The following is a 16,515-nucleotide window of genomic DNA, read 5'->3' as shown; positions in this document are numbered from 1 at the left end:
GACGTCGTCAATGAAGTCATCGAACGCTGTTTATAACGGTGAATGTATGAGCTGCAATGATCCTTTGACTTTTCAAAAATGTCAACTTGGTGGAAATACGAACCAGACTTGCAGGATTTCAGCTTAATTTCCAGTAGAGAAAACTAATGATCTTTTCTCTTTATTTGAATATTTTAACAAAGGCCTTTCATTTACATTTTCTCTTATATATCCATCTCTTCATTTCATCACAATTCTCTGACAGAGTCAGCACCACTCTTTGTTTTCTCTTCTCTGATCATAAAAATTTATCGATGAGTAACTTGTACATGGAGAACTGGGATTTGCTAGCAGTTGGAGAAAGCAGCAACGATGCCTGTATCTCTTACATGGAAAACCCAGTATTCAGTTTCGATCCTTGGAGTTTTCAACTGGAAGAAGATCTCATGAGTTTCCCAGAAAATTTTGAGCCCAACCCGAAAGATTTAGATGAATTGGAAGAGCTTTACAAGACCTTCTATCCCGAGTTCAATCCATATTCCGTACCAGTCCTTGAAGAACATGTGGTGGAACCTGAGAACCAAATACAGCAGCAATCTGTTTCTCAGTCTGCTAATATTTCTGGTGCAAATAAGGACTCAGGCAAACCTAAAAGATCCAGGTTTGTAAAATTATCATGCTTGTAATAACCAAGTAAGAATCTGGTGGTAAGTTTTGTTGAGTAAACAAATGATTTTCGCATGTTTCAGCCGGAAAAATCAGAGAAATAGAGTGGTGCAGCATGTAACAGCTGATGATCTTCAATCGGATAGATGGGCATGGCGAAAATATGGGCAGAAACCCATCAAGGGCTCACCATATCCAAGGTAAATAAGCATCTCTCTCTTCATTGTCATCTTTGTTTTTGTATATAAAGCTTATATTTTGTAATGGAAAAACACAGGAGCTATTACAGGTGCAGCAGCTTAAAAGGATGTTTAGCAAGAAAGCAAGTAGAGCGCAGCTGCTCGGATCCCGGAGTCTTTATCATAACATACACCGCCGAGCACAGCCATGGCCACCCGACTCGGCGAAACTCGCTTGCGGGAAGCACTCGCAGTCACAATAAGTCATCAACAGTGGCTAAAAGCCTTGCCAATAAATGTAAACTCCATGGGGCAGAAGAAACGGTTCTATCTTCTACTACCATTAAAGATGAGGTTGTGAAACACGAGAGCATAAATATGGAAGAACAAGAAATGCTTGGAGGTGTTGATCAGATTCATAGGGATAAAAGTCTCATGCCAAACATAATGTTGAGCGACGAATTAGTTCAAAGCTTCGAGAATTTTGAGTTTGAGGGTTTCTTTCTGGATCAGTTTCCAGATTTGTCTCATGAAGTATGGCCCGTGAATGAATCCGCAACCTTAACCGGCGGTTGCTGAATTAGTCTTTAGCCATGTAACAACCAAATTGCAGACTGGTAACAGCTGATGCACCGTCGACTTTTTTTTTTTTTTTTGTATCTGTAACTTTTCTTCTTTGCACTTCCAGTCTCTGTAATACATCTCATGCAAGAGGTTGAATATAAACAATTGATATAACAAAAGTAGAGATCCTCAGCCAATTTACAGTACTAATCTAAAAGTTTAATATCTCACTAAGACACCATAGAAATGAACAATGGATTAGCAGTTATGGATTTGGTTTAGAATCCATACATCCAACCGAGCAAACATTAATTAGCTCAATTTTAGGTTTAGTGGGAAGAATAACAAGATTCTTTCAAGTAAAGTTAAAGTTTTGAACTTTTATATTAATCGGTCTATGATAGACCTCTATAATACTCGATTCAGATTAATCGAATCATAAATCGAATATCGATAATTATGTCGAGAAAAAGAAGAAATTTGTTATTTATATATATTGTATATAATAAATGTTAAAAGTCAAGGAAGTCCGGATTGAGCAGTTTTTCAAATGCCTTTTAAGATTAAATTGCATTGCAAGTTTTATATTTTATTTTCCATATATCCAACTTGCACTCGCCTAGCTTTCTTTTTCCGGAATAAATATGACAAACCGCGTGCCATCTAATGGAAAACTACTGTCAAATTATATTTATTAATAGGAGTAATTACGCTGTACATCCCCAAACAGTGACTTTTACTCTAAATTGGTTCCTAAACTTTAGATCATTCTGAATTCATCATCAAATTATGACTCTCATTCTAAATTGGTACCCAAACTTTTAAACATTCTACATTTTCTCCTAAACTATGAACCTCATTCTAATTAGTCCCCAAACTTTTGAATATTCCAATTCCATCCCCAAAATTTTTGAATGATTTTGGGAGACTTATTGGATCATTTAAATGTTTAGGGGCCCATCTAGAATGGAGATCATAGTTTGAGGATGAATTTAGAATATTCAAAAATTTAGGGATTAATTTAAAATAAAAGTCATAGTTTGAGCATAAAATTAGAATGTTAAAAAATTTAAAGACCGATATAAAATGAGAGTCATAGTTTAGGAATTTCTGATTCAGCTAACTCATATTAATAGTTATATTAATGGACTAAATAATCCTTTTCCATTGGTTAAGTAGCCATAAGGACCCTTTTATTTATGGTTTGAACTCAATCCCTCTTTGAATTTAAAAATATAATAATGGAACTTGAGCAAGAGTAACTTTTTGGATTGCACATAAAATAAGTTGTATATGTAAAAGTATCATAGTAGTTTTTACAATTATATTTGGATTGTATTTTGATCCTTTATTAAAATATGGACAAATCAATCATGCATATTTTAAAAAGAGTAAAAGTATTCAATTTGCGTCTACAGGATGTGTGTACACATTATCAATAGCTAAGAATAATTATGAATATATACTACCTTGTAATTACTTCAGACTAATAAAAATACATAAAAGATAAAATGATTTTTTTAAATAGTCTGAAATGATTACAAGATAATATTTTCTTAACCATTGACAACGCAGACACCCTACAGACGTACCTACTCGAATCTAAAACATCTAGAAAAACCAACACTCTCTTCATTCACTAAATTCACTTGATGAGTTTATAAAATATGAACTTTTAAGAAAATATTTGTAACCTCCTAACCTAAAAAATATATATTCTCAATGTATTTAGAGATAAAATTTTACAAAGTCATCCAATTTTGAACCCTTATTTAATTTAATAATTCAAGTTCAATTCAATTATCAATAAAAAGTAAAAGTAACTCTTTAATGTTATAAACTTATCCATTACTTCATGATTAAACTATTTGCTTTGATTGAAAACACCTCTTTTTTATTTTTTTTAAACACATACAATTGTTATAATCATTTCTTTTCATATAAAATAATAAACCAAACGATGATAAGAAGTATCATTGTTTGATTTGTGATTTTCTTTCAAAAAGTAAAGTGTAACTCCTCTTATTACAGAGTCAATATTTATATATTGATCCAAATTAAAATAAATTAAATAATAAACTCATTTAATATTATTAAGCTAAGTGAGCAAACATATTTGGTCGGTTGATCAAGTTGCTCATCTTTATTCTTTCATATTCTCTTAGGTCATGAGTTCTAGACTCATTAGGAGCACTTATTTCCTTCCCCTAGAATCCAATGGTAAGTTTCATAATTAAATCTTGATTCAAAATTTAACCCTGAAAACTTTAAAATAACTTTTTAGTCAAAAAGTATAAAATATTTATCTTATGCCTCAAGATACTCAAAACATATAACATGCAAAAGCACACAACACACAGCATTTGTTCAACTAGAAAATCACATGTAAATTATGATACTTTACAACTAGTAAAAAAACCCAGAAAAGATGTATCTTATAATGTATTTTTTTTATTTGATATTTTACAACCATGAGGAAGGTGTAGATATTCCCTGGAATGAAGTTTAAATTACTTAATTAATTAGTTCCATGAATATGGTAAATTCATAGGTCTACATTGCCTGATGCAACTCTAGTAAACTGCATTACACATGGTCAATCATGTTTATGATTGCATTAGTCTACAGCTGTTGCAGAGGCTCCTCTTTGGTTTCATCAAGCAAAGCAGCGACTGCGCTGCATTAATGTAAGTTGTGGGCTCGGAATGAGAGTAATCTGATCTCTGATCGTTGAAATGATCATTCGAATCGGGGCCCCCACGATTGCTCCAACATGTTGATTCGGATTCGGATTGTTAGGAGATAAATAGCTCGAGCCATCGTTACACCCCACCTTGTTCGGGTGAGTATGGATCGAAGGAATGGACGAACCTCTATGGTGAAGCTGCATGGGATGTTTACTTCCAAATCCCACCATGTACGACATTTCCATGGGGTTGTTCCCCAATATGTAATTAACTTGTGATTTTACGAAAGATTTGATTTGGGAGGGTGAGAAATGGGCTGAGCCGCATTGAATGCCGTCGATATTAGACGTCTTTAACGTTTTCGAGTAAGCAGACAGCACCATGCACGAGCTTGTAACATATTGCAAATTAGAGCTATCTCTTACAAACAATAGAAATCTAAGTTATTCATTAGAAATCTAATAGTTATTCATTAGAAATCTAATAGTTATTCATTATCGATTACCAGGAGTTGTTTTCATTTGTAAAGAGCTACTCCCTGGCATCAGTGCACATATAAAATTTTCGGCATCGGTCTTATATTTAGACAATTCCTTCTTCCCACCATAGAATTCCTGAAGAAAAACTGTTAATATCTGTCTTTCGTTGCTTACAAAGAAGGGACAGAAGATTACACAGCGAATTAATATCGATATACCTTTGCTAGTAATGCCTGAGCTCCAGCAAATATGTTGTCCCAGCTGAACTCCGACACTCCCTGACTCCATCCTTGGTTGCTCACAACATAGTTTAAGTATTTTATATCTTTCCTTGACTTGTATAGCCAAGCTGCCGACCATAACAATTCATCCTGTCCAAAAAATCCCAACGAATGAAGCTCAAATCAAACAGAATTGATGCATGTTATATGTATTAACCTACGTAATTTCTACATGATTTACCTGATATCCTGAGAAAGAACAGTAGAAAGGGCAAGAATCTTTGTAAGATCCTCTATACTTGTCTGCAAATTCGAATAACTGTAAAACCGAGTGATCCAGGTTAAATATGCATATGAGTTAATGATAGTTTGTCAGGCATAAAGGAACTAATTTAACCAGAGCTTCTTACTGATTTGGATTTTCTTAACAGCTTCGTAGAGTAATTGGAATCAACCTCTTGCAAGACTAATGAAGCAGCGGCAAGGGCGGCAGCTGCCTCGGCTGCTGCTTCGGATCCCGGTGAATCGGAAGTTATTTTACGGAGTGTTCGAGGGGTGTCCATGTCTTCGGGACGCTCCCAACATTGGTGATCATTGTTTCCATCCCCCACCTGTAAATACAAATACCATTGATATTCATGTCCGAACGAATGTTGAATAGATGGTTAAAAAGAAGGCATAAACCTGAGTATAAAGTGTCGTGGGCGAAGTATGGGCTCGCAATATAAAATCGGTGCCCCAACGGATTGCGATGTGGAGGTGGTTAAGCTCGTCGGCAGAATCGATTTCATGCCGGAACTCAACAGCTGCCCAACTTAAAAGAGTGACCGTAAACGCCATAGGCCATACGAACTTCACATTGTCCCCAGCATCGTAGTAACCTCCCACCAAATTAACCTGTAACAAAATCGAATCCAAACTTATAATTTATTCTTCGATAAAACTGGAATTTATAAGTCAGTAGTAATACAAACTATTTTCGTAGCCGTAATTTATCGGGTTTGCCGTCGGTAAGTGCAGAGTCTCCCCTCCACTTTATTCTCTGACTCACCGGTAACTTCCCCGAACGTTGTCCTTCAAAGAACAAGATTGATTTGCCAAGTGCATCCTTATAGTCATAAGACAAACCCGAATCCTCCAAGGCTAATCCATCGTTGCTGCTACTAGCCAATGCCATGGCTAAGAGCAGCACAAGGCCAGACTGCATACTATTTTCTCAGACACCATTGATTACCTGCAATTGCATTAATTTGCATGGACTTAATAGTTGGTCATGCTGGTTATTTATAGACGGAGAATCCTTCATCACAATATGTAATTCGTAAAAGAAGTTGCAAATAATTATTCAGTGTTGATTTTTAAAATGATAGTATAATAATAATATAAACTATTAAAGGTTATTAAATTATATTCAAATGATTAATTTATCACTAGTTTTTTTAAAAAATAATAAGATAAGTTATGTTAACGGTTTTTAAATTATATAACACATTAATGATTAATATAACGTTTTTTTATAATTAGATTTTATTACCCAAAATAGCAGTGAACTGCTACAAAATCAATCCAATCAATGGAACAAGAATGGGAACCTATGTACAACAAAAATTAGACTATACCCCAATGATTACAAAGAGATAAATTTGTGCTATCTAATCTATTAACATTCCTGTCACTTAGATGAGTTCCTACTATCTCATTAATAGAGTTAAGCATTTCATCCTCTGATCTGCAATTCCCTCTGAAAAGCCTTCGGCTCCTTTCCTCCCATTTGGTGTAATTGAAGGCGCACCAAGAAAGCTTCAAAATACTAGTAAGCAGAGATTTACCTTTCCATGTAGAAGACGCCCAATCAAGCAAGTTAGTCCAAGTCGAAGAAGGTCAGTTCAAGCCTGAGAGTTGGAGAATAGAGCTCCAAATGGAAGCAACCATCTTGCATTTGGAAAAGAGGTGGTCTCTGGTTTCCTGGGCTTCAGAACATAAAATACAGTGATCATTTGTTACTAAACCAAAACGTTGCAATCAGTCCCTAGTAGGAAGCCGATCCAAAATTACCATCCAAGAAATCATGTTGTGTTTAGGGGTATGAAGAGGATACCAGATCAGTTTTTGCCATGGGACTTTAATGCCTTTGAATCGAACCTCTTCCTATATTTCTTTTATACTCTTTGCTCCTGATGCTAGAACAAGTCGAGCAACATTTCTTAGTTTCAGAATTCTCATGATGCTCCAGCTAGAGCTCGAAGTTTCTTCCATGAGCCAGAAATCTTGTTGCTTGATTATAACTATGGATCCAAGCTACCCATAAAGAGCCCTCCCCCCGCAAGTATATTTTTGAGAAGAAGAATCATGTATGCTCTGTTCCAAGACTTGAGGTTCTTTAAGCCGAGTCCCCCTTCAGATTTAAGCTTACATATTTTTTCCCAGCTCACCCTTGCTCCAGCAGCAGGTATGTCAGAACCTTTCCAAAAATATCTTGAGCAAAGTTGCTCAATCTTGTTGATGATGGATTGTGGTAGTATTAGTTGCCTGCACCAGTAATTTGTAACACTGAAAAGAACTATTTTTACAAGCTCAAACCTGTCTGCATAGCTCAGATTCTTCCTTGACCATTGTTGAAGTCTAGATTTGATCTTGTCAATTAGGGTCTGACCATCTTTTTCAGAAAGCTTCCTTGTGACAAGTGGAACCCCAAAGTATCTAATAGGTAAACTTCCATGTTTGAAACCAGAGAAATTAATAATAGTTTCAAAGTTATGAACAGAAATGCCAGTAGTAAAAATCTCACATTTTGTTGCATTAAGCTTCAGACCAGATAATTCATAGAAGAAATCCAAAACAGTAATGACTCCCATAACAGAATCAAGATTGCCTTCGCAGAAAATTAATAAATCATCGGCAAATGATAAGTGAGTAAGACCAATTTTCTTATATTTAGGATGAAATCCAAACATCCCTTTAGTAGCAGCATTGATGAGGATTTTGGATAAAACATTTATTACCAGAACAAACAAAATAGGGGAAAGTGGGTCACATTGTCTAATTCCCTTAACACCCCTGAAATAATCAATCAAGCTTCCATTGAAGGCTGTGGAATATCTAGCTTCAGAATAGCAAGCTATTATCCACTCAATGAATTTACTTGGTGACTCTAATGCTTTAAGAACAACATAAATGAAGCTCCAATGAATTGAGTCAAAAGCCTTTTGAATGTCTATTTTCAAGGCACACCTAGGTGAAATGATTTTCATCCCATATCCTTTCACAATTTCCTGAGCAAGTAGAATATTGTCAACAATACACCTACCTTTGACAAAAGCATATTGATTGGAAGAAATAATCCTTGGTAGCAAATTAGTCATCCTTTTAACAAGGATCTTTGTAATGGTCTTATAAACTACTGAGCAACATGATATAGGCCTGAAATCGGAAACTTTTCTAGGATTAGGGATTTTAGGGACCAAAGCAATAGTAGTTGCATTAAAAACTGGATAAATGAAAGACTCTTGAAAGAAATACTTTATAGCCTCAATCACTTCATCTCCAACCACTGACCAAGCTTTTTTGAAGAATAATGAAGTAAACCCGTCAGGGCCTGGAGCCTTGTCATTGCCTTGACTACAAATAGCTTCTTTGATCTCATCACTGGTGATTTCCTTAATAAGACATCATAGTCTTCGATGGTGGAAAATGGTTTCATCAGATCCTTAAGGAGACTGGGAGTGCAATCTTTTACTTTAGGATCGTAAGAACCTAAAAGTCTCTTGAAGAAATCAATTACTTCTGAGGACATTTCATCAAATGAATCTAGTCTTCTTCCCTGATCATTGACAATGACCCTTATAGTGTCTTTTTTGTTCTTAGTTGCAATGACAGAATGAAAGAACTTGGTGCATTTGTCAACCTCTTTTAACCAATACACTTTAGCTTTTTGTTTTAAAAACATGACTTCAGCTTCTTCCAAGGATTTGAATTCTTTTTGCAATTCCAGTTCCTTCTCAATGAGCTCATCACCTCTTAAAGTATGAATTTGTTGTTTTTTGATTTCTTCTCTCTTTTGTCTGACTGGAGCAGAGACATCACTAAAGTAGTCTTTGTTAAGATTTTTAAGACTTACTTTAAGGTGTTTAAGATTTAGAAATAAAATCTTCATTGGATTGCCTTGGACTGTCGGATTCCAGGATTGACTAACACTATTTAAAAAATTTGGATGAAGAGTCCAGCAATTGAAGAATTTAAAGGGCTTAGGTATGTTTTATTGTACCTCTTTTTTAAGAGCCACTAAATCCATACAGTGATTAGAGGGTCCAGGCACCAAGAATTCCATAATAGAGTGAAGGAAAGATTGGAACCACAAAGGGTTATAAGCACTCTGTCAAGTTTTCGAGCAAGGAAGTCGTCACTTTGTTTGTTACTCCATGAGTATGTGGGACCAAAGAAATGATGATCTTATAGCTGAAGGTCCTGAGTGACTTCTTGAAAATCTAACATATCAGAGGTGGTAACCATTCCCAATTGCTCATGAGTGGAGCTTTTATTTGGGTGCAAGATGACATTATAGTCCCCTCCCAAGATCCAAGGGAAGTTACTAAAATTAGAATCTAGATTTCAGAGGTCCTTCCATAGTTGTCTTCTTGTAATACCGTCGTTACTGCCATAAATCGCAGTGATAATGAAAGGGCCATCATTGAAAAAGCCTTTTACAGTAATACTCTAAGCCGAAACATGACATAAGGAAATATTCAAGTCTTTTCTCCGCAAAATCCATATCCTTCCATTCACTGCAAAATCATAGTTAGTGAAGACATTCCAATTCTCAAATTTAGATGCGAATAAGTCTGCATATTTTTCAACTTTAACTCGAGTTTCCAGCAATCAAAGAATATCTACATTATTATGGGTTTCCCTTCGAAGGAGTTTGCCTTGTTTAAGAGGGTTTTTTAATCCTCTTGTATTCCAAAAGGAAATAATCATTTTCCTTGAGATGAGGAGCTTGTGTCCCCTCCCTTACTTCATACTAAAGAACCCTTAGCTTTATCAAGATATGTCTTCTTTTTTGTTATGAGTTCTTTAATCAATTCTGCAACACCAGAAGTTGTTGCTTTTGCTTTTTTACCCTTATTCTCTGAGGCAGGATGAATCTCTTCAATGAATTTAGAATTTCAAATATGTTACTGGATCCTGCTAAAGTTTTGATGGACTTATTTTTAGTTGGCCTTCCTCTATGCCTTTTTTTGGGTGATGAAGGAGTTTTTCTGCTATCAGCAGATCCTGGATGAACTGATAAATTATGATCAACTTCAACATTAAGATCAAGTTCAGCTTCTGGAGTAGTGTCCTTGGAAGAAAAATTAACAGGATTCTGGAGGTCACCCAATGCAGCTGAGTCATTGTCAAAATTTTGAAATTCTGAGGCTGGTTTACTACCTGCTTCGATGTCCTTATGGTTAAGATCCTTTGTAATATCAGAATCTGCTGACTTTAATTTCTGAATGTCTTCATTACCAGCACCTTCTTGAGTCAGTGAAGAAAAAGATGTAAGATCCTTTTTCCTCCAGACTTGGATTGAAGCATGAGAAGTAATGGGATTATTCTTGCAGTCTTTAGCACTATGGCTAAAAACACTACAACTTTTACAGCAAGGTGGAAGCCAAGGCACTTCAACAACAATCGAAGTTGTTTGACCATTGTTAAGGACAACATCAACATACTTGGGAATTACATCAGACGCCCCTATTTCGACACATACTTTAGCAAATTCTAATATGGATTTAGAGGCAGTGATAGAGTCCATTGAAATAGTGTAACCTATGGCACTTGCAATGTAGCTAAGACCTTCACACGAAAACAGTCCAAGTGGAATATTGTACAAGTGAACCCAGATAGGGATTCTAGATAAGTCAAAGTTCAGCTTTTTCAAATTCGGTTCCCATTTCCTAAGGATCAACGGCTTGTTAAAGATGTGCCATGGGCCATTCTCCAATACCCAATCCCGAGCATATTCAGAGTTGAAGGAAAATAAATAAAGATTGTTAACTGCGTAACTGACCTAGACATTAGTGTCTTGCAAGGATTTTTTCCACAAATTTTCAATGATCCTTTGCAATGAGGAAAGATTGGGAGCAGCCCCAATGATTGCCCAACAAGCAAGAGTTTCCATTCAGCAATTCCACCTTCAAATACTTCAGGCGGTGGATGAACAGTCAGGATCCCATCTCGCGAATTTGGGGGATAATACTGTAGTTGTTGACCAACTGAGTACGAGAACAGTTTGCGCCAATCCATCAGTAATCGTGCAAATCTTCAAAAAAACAAATGATGATTGAAGGAAAAAACGTTGAAGAATCGATTGAAATGTCGGAGACATAGCAAATTTCTCAATTTCAATTAGATCTACTAACGTACGCCCAGAGAAACCCACAATCGCGCACCGCCATCTCAATTTTTTATGATTAATATATCTTTTGACCCCCGGTTGTAATTAAAATTTTATTTTAGTATTTTTTAAATATTTTTAAGTAATAATTTTTAAAATTATTGAAATATTTTTTTACAATTATAATTTTATGAATTTTTAATTAAAAATATTCATAGAAAATCACATTTTCTAGTTATTAACAACACCTAATTCAACATTATCCATTAAGTTCTTCTAAGAAAGTAAACTCAATTAAATTAACAGCTCAAATAAAAATACCTCTAATTCAAAACCAGTTAATCGTTTACAAAAAGAGAAATCTTCTCAAGCTGATTTATTAGAGAAACAAAAGAGCATGGGCAGTTTTGGTTCTTTCGTTGTTGGGTGTCTTCAATCCTTTTTCATTGGACATAAGCAACCTTTAAAATAAGAAAAAAATCTAATTAACTTTCACAAAAATATTATAAACAAGTTTTAAGTTTTTTTACGATAATAAGCTAAGAGAGAGTTGTAATTTTGAGGTTCATCAGTTTATTGAAGATATGATATTTCTTTAGAAGTTAGACAACATGTTGAAACAATTGAAAATTTGACTTTTTAGATCGAGAAATTTAACAGAATATCTTAAGTGTTGATTGAAAAATTGATTGAGTGATCTCCTTCGTTTCTGAAAAACAAATTAAGTTAAATGGATGGTATGATGACATGGAAGAATGGAAGTGGATGATGGCGTGAAGTGAATAAATTTCGAATGTGGTTGTTAAAGTCAATAAGAGTTGGGCACAATAGTGTCCTAATAATGCGAGTAAAGACAAATACATACGATTGAGTTGCGCCCACTCCTTCACGTCATTTGGTATATACCCATTCTCTTCTTCCTTGTGATTTCCTTCAAAGATATTTTAAAAACCAATAGTTATGGGCCTTTTTGTTAAGGTTAGAGTTAAGGTTTAGGGTTTATAATGATTTGTTTAAGGAATTAATGTTATGATTTAAGGTTTTAGATTCGAGCATCACAAGTATAGAGTACGAACATTAAATGTTAAATGATTAAGAATTTTTTACAAATATTGTTTTGTATTTACTCAAGAATAATAAAACAATAAATTATTTGAACTTAATTTTAATTTTATTTAGATCACAAAGTTATAATTTAATTAGATTTTACCGTTCAACTTTTATTAATAATAAAATAAATCACTGGTATTAACAACATTAAATAATTCTAACGTAAAAAAATAATTAATAATTTTACGTAACATGTTTTTCATATATCATGAAATAATGTTTAATTGATAATTGAAATATTTTTTAAAAATATTTCCTTAAATATGTCGTTCAAATAAAACTTTAAGAAAATAAATAAATTTTTTATAAATTCTAGCAAAAATAATTAAAATTGTTTATTTGTTAGTGATATGTGGAAATATATGTTAACTAAAAGTGTCAATTTAAGTTCTTTTTCTTGTTATAATAATTTAGCATTGTTAGTATAAGTGAATTATTTTATTAATAATACAAATTGAATGATATAATTTGATCAAATTAAAAGATTGGGAACGCTTCTAGACATATAAAAGTGATTTTCCATCCCATAAGTAATGTTAAACACCCCAAAATATAATTTAAAATTATGATTAAAAAAGTAATTTTTAACATAACCTCATATGCTCAAATTTCTAATTTTTGCGGTGAAAATTTATTTTTGGGTGAAATTATATTTTTATCCTCAAATATTATATTTTCAATTAATAACATAATGTCTCATATAGATATTTTATCTTTTTAAAATCAATTTTTAATAATAATCCCAAACGATTAAATTTTAAATTATACTTTTAAAAATATTTTCAAAAAATAACTCCAAATGACACGTAGTGCTGTGAGGGTTGGGCATAGGTCATTACAAGCCTATTATACGTATTATATGGCCCAATTCATAGGTCTCTTAGGCTTTAAGTGTTGTTCATTATTGGGTTACAAGGGAGTGATCCAATAGGTGCAACCGGTACCCTTGAGGCGTAATTCCTCTAGATTGAAGAATGATATAGAATTTGTCACCCTTTTGTTAGGTGAGTATTATATAGTGATACGATTTGGAATATAATATTACTCATTTGAAGGTCTATATTTACGAGATTGCCTTTACTCTTCAGGTATGTGTATATTACTCTATTTTATGTTATTGGATTGTTATATAAAGACGAACTAAAGGGAGTTCAATTTTATTCTATACATGAATGTTCTCAACCTTATTATTATATTTATTCATTTTCTCATTTTAATTATATGTGAAAATATCATATCAACAACATGTGTTGATCTTTAGTCAACTAACGGCTTACATCTAATAGGACTACTTCATTCAAAAATTGAAACATTGAGAACTAAAATGCTAAACAAGCTTTAAAGGCTAATTTTAGGTAAAATATGGCAAATTCAATCAGAGAGGTTGGCAAAAACATCCTTGGGTTGTGGACAGGGAAGGTCAAGGAATATAAAGAATCGTGGTGGTGGAATGACGAAGTCCAAACTAAGGTGAAGACAAAGCAAACTTGTTTCAGGGAGTTTATACAATGCAATGATGTCGAAGGAAGATCGAGAGCTAAACAAAGATACAAGGAGGAAAAGCGTGAAGCCAAGAAAATAGTGGCTAAAGCAAAGGATAAGGCATACGAGGAAATGTACAAGAGATTAGACACCAAGGAAGGACAAAACGGCATCTTCAGGCTTGCAAAATCCAGGGAGAATAGGAAAAAGGATCTAGGTAGCATTAGGTATATTAAGGACAACAATGGTGTTCTTTTAGTGAACGATCACGATATAAAGAGGGTTTGGGTAGTTACTTCTTTGACTTATTTAATGACGGTGCCTCTACCTGTAGAGATAGTATCGTTGATAGGTCAGCAGACCTTCATACTACGACCAATGACTGCCCTACAAGTAGGATTGGGTTTGAGGAAGTGAAAATGGCTCTTAGAAAGATGGGGAGGGACAAAGCTGTCGGTCCAGATCAAATCCCTATCAGTGTATGGCTGGCCCTAAGAGAAGAGGGAGTTAAGTGGTTGACCAACATCTTTAATATTATTTTAGAGACTGCCAAGATGCCAGAGGAGTGGAGAGAGTCTACGGTGATACCAATCTATAAGAATAAAGGAGATCCCCAAAGTTGTGGTAACTACAGAGGTATTAAACTACTCAATCATACCATGAAGTTATGGGAAAGGGTCATAGAGGCAAGGTTGAGACAGGTTACTAGGGTTTCAGAAAGCCAATTTGGCTTTATGCCAGGCAGGTCTACTACGGAAGCGATTCATCTACTTCGACATCTTATGGAGAAATATAGGGAAAAATATAGGGATCTTCACATGTCGTTCATTGACCTTGAGAAGGCGTATGATAGCGTTCCCCGCGAAACGATCTGGAAAACCTTGGAAACGAGACGGATCCCAACTGTTTATATCCGGGCGATTCGTGATATGTACTGTAGATCTACTACATACGTTAGGACTACAGTTGGTGACACCATGCATTCCTGGTGGAAATCGGACTCCACCAAAGGTCATCTATTAGCCCTTACATCTTCTCCATGATTATGGACGACATTTATTATGAGGCACCAGATGATGTCCCATGGTGTATGCTTTTCGCTGACGACATTGTCCTTGTTGCTGAAACAAAAACTGTGCTGAATAGTAGACTGGCTACATGGAAAACTATTTTGGAAGAAAAAGGTCTAAGGATCAATATTGAAAATACAGAGTATTTATGTTTAAACTTCAGTGGGAACCAAAATGATGAAGATGTAGAAGTATGCATAGAAGGACACGTTCTCCCCTCAAAGGATTGTTTCAAGTACCTAGGGTCTATGATACATAAAGATGGGGGTATAGATGATGACGTTACACACCGTATAAAGGCAGGATGGCTAAAGTGGAGGGTTGCTACTGGAGTTTTGTGTGACAAGAAGGTGCCTCTAAAACTAAAGGGAAAATTTTATAGAATGGCAATAAGACCAGCGCTGCTATATGGATCAGAATGTTGGGCAATCAAGAAGGATCACGTAAGGAGGATGGAGTCCGCAGAAATGAGAATGCTTCGATGGGCATGTGGTAGGACTCTGTGGGACATGACACCAAACTCTGCAATTAGGATGTCATTGGGGTGGTGCATGTATCAGAAAAATTAAGGGAGGGAAGACTACGGTGGTTTGGGCATGTCCTTAGGCGACAACCGTCGGAAGCGGTTAGGAGGGTAGAGTCGATTTCAGTCGACGGTGCCAGAAGGAGAGGACGACCAAGGAGGAAGTGGGTAGACTACTTGAGAGCTGATTTGAAGGATTTAGCCTTTAGCGGGGACATGACCTCTGATAGAAAAGTATGGAGACTTAATACCAGAGTAGCTGAGTAGTGTGGGTCACAACCATTAGGGTGTAACATCTCTATCTTCTTTGTAATGCCTTTTGTAGTAATTTCCAGGACTTCTACTTTTTATACGTTTCTGTCATTGGATTTTTATGAAGGCTTAGAACTAGGGTAGAAGAGTACCTTAGTTTAAGTTTTAACCCATTTGACTTTTTTCCTTATCGTAGCTTGCTATCGCTGACTTCTGGGTACCATTCTCTTCATGTTTCCTCTTTTTGAATTAGTCAGGTCTTACATTTCTGTCTATATGCAGAGATTTCTATGCAGAGATTTATTTGTAGGGTATTACTTCACATTACAGACGAACATATGAAGACGGCATAAGAAGACTGTTTAACTATGTATTTATATAATTATTTATACATTCATTGTATTGTATCTTTATTTTTAAATTTTCTGACTACCGGAGGTCTTCCACGGAAGCTGCTCTCAACCTGGCGTTGGGTGCAGCCTACTACACTTCCTCCTCTTATCCCATCGTACATGGAAATAGGGTTTTGTTGTTGTTGTTGTTGTTGTTGTTATAATTATGTCTTAATAATTTCTTATATAAAATAAAGTAGCATTCAATCAATTATATCAACGGATTAGTGCGTCTAGTCTTCTCCTATTTGATTAACCCTATGTTGAATTATAATCACCCTTCCACGCATTAAGACCTAGCTTATTAGAAAATAATTATTATAAAAAAGGCTTATTAGAAAATAATAATCGCTTAAGCATTCTTTTTCTTTTTCTCCCCCTTCAAATTCAATGTTCATAGGCTGTCTGCCATGGACTTTTCATGAGGCAAATACATGAAACACTTGTCTTTGTTTCCAAGATATTTTTTGCCCGTATTTGAGACTCAAAAAGGAAAATGCAAACCGGCGCTCATAGTCTACTTTCTATCAACTTC

General features: G+C 35.0%; 1 protein-coding gene and 1 pseudogene across 2 annotated transcripts; one reads left to right on the top strand and one right to left on the bottom strand.

Moving 5' to 3' along the window:
- The first annotated feature begins 278 nt into the window (after window positions 1-278).
- LOC120193486 (WRKY transcription factor 22-like) lies at window positions 279-1,457 on the top strand. 2 transcript variants are annotated; one of them, XM_039195971.1, is made up of 4 exons: window positions 294-640; window positions 729-845; window positions 923-1,178; window positions 1,218-1,456. In XM_039195971.1, the coding sequence occupies exons 1-4, from the start codon at window positions 294-296 to the stop codon at window positions 1,401-1,403; spliced, it is 906 nt and encodes a 301-aa protein (XP_039051902.1). In that variant the 3' UTR covers window positions 1,404-1,456. The 2 variants fall into 2 exon arrangements, with proteins under 2 accessions (XP_039051901.1, XP_039051902.1); XM_039195970.1 differs by having other exon boundaries at window positions 279-640; window positions 923-1,457.
- A 2,451-nt stretch (window positions 1,458-3,908) lies between these two features.
- LOC120193485 lies at window positions 3,909-6,002 on the bottom strand (annotated as a pseudogene).
- Window positions 6,003-16,515: the final 10,513 nt, after the last annotated feature.

This window comes from Hibiscus syriacus, unplaced genomic scaffold (assembly GCF_006381635.1).
Source record: "Hibiscus syriacus cultivar Baekdansim isolate YM2019G1 unplaced genomic scaffold, ASM638163v2 tig00116996_pilon, whole genome shotgun sequence".
Classification (NCBI taxonomy): domain Eukaryota; kingdom Viridiplantae; phylum Streptophyta; class Magnoliopsida; order Malvales; family Malvaceae; genus Hibiscus; species Hibiscus syriacus.
Note: the sequence above shows the minus strand (reverse complement) of the source record. Positions and strands in the feature narration are given on the sequence as shown.

Bases quoted from the DNA above. Each gene is read 5' to 3' on its own strand.
- LOC120193486 (XM_039195970.1), top strand. From the start codon at position 294: ATGAGTAACTTGTACATGGAGAACTGGGATTTGCTAGCAGTTGGAGAA. The intron at 641-728 runs GTTTGTAAAATT...CGCATGTTTCAG, and splicing joins GGCAAACCTAAAAGATCCAG to CCGGAAAAATCAGAGAAATA. The intron at 846-922 runs GTAAATAAGCAT...GGAAAAACACAG, and splicing joins AAGGGCTCACCATATCCAAG to GAGCTATTACAGGTGCAGCA.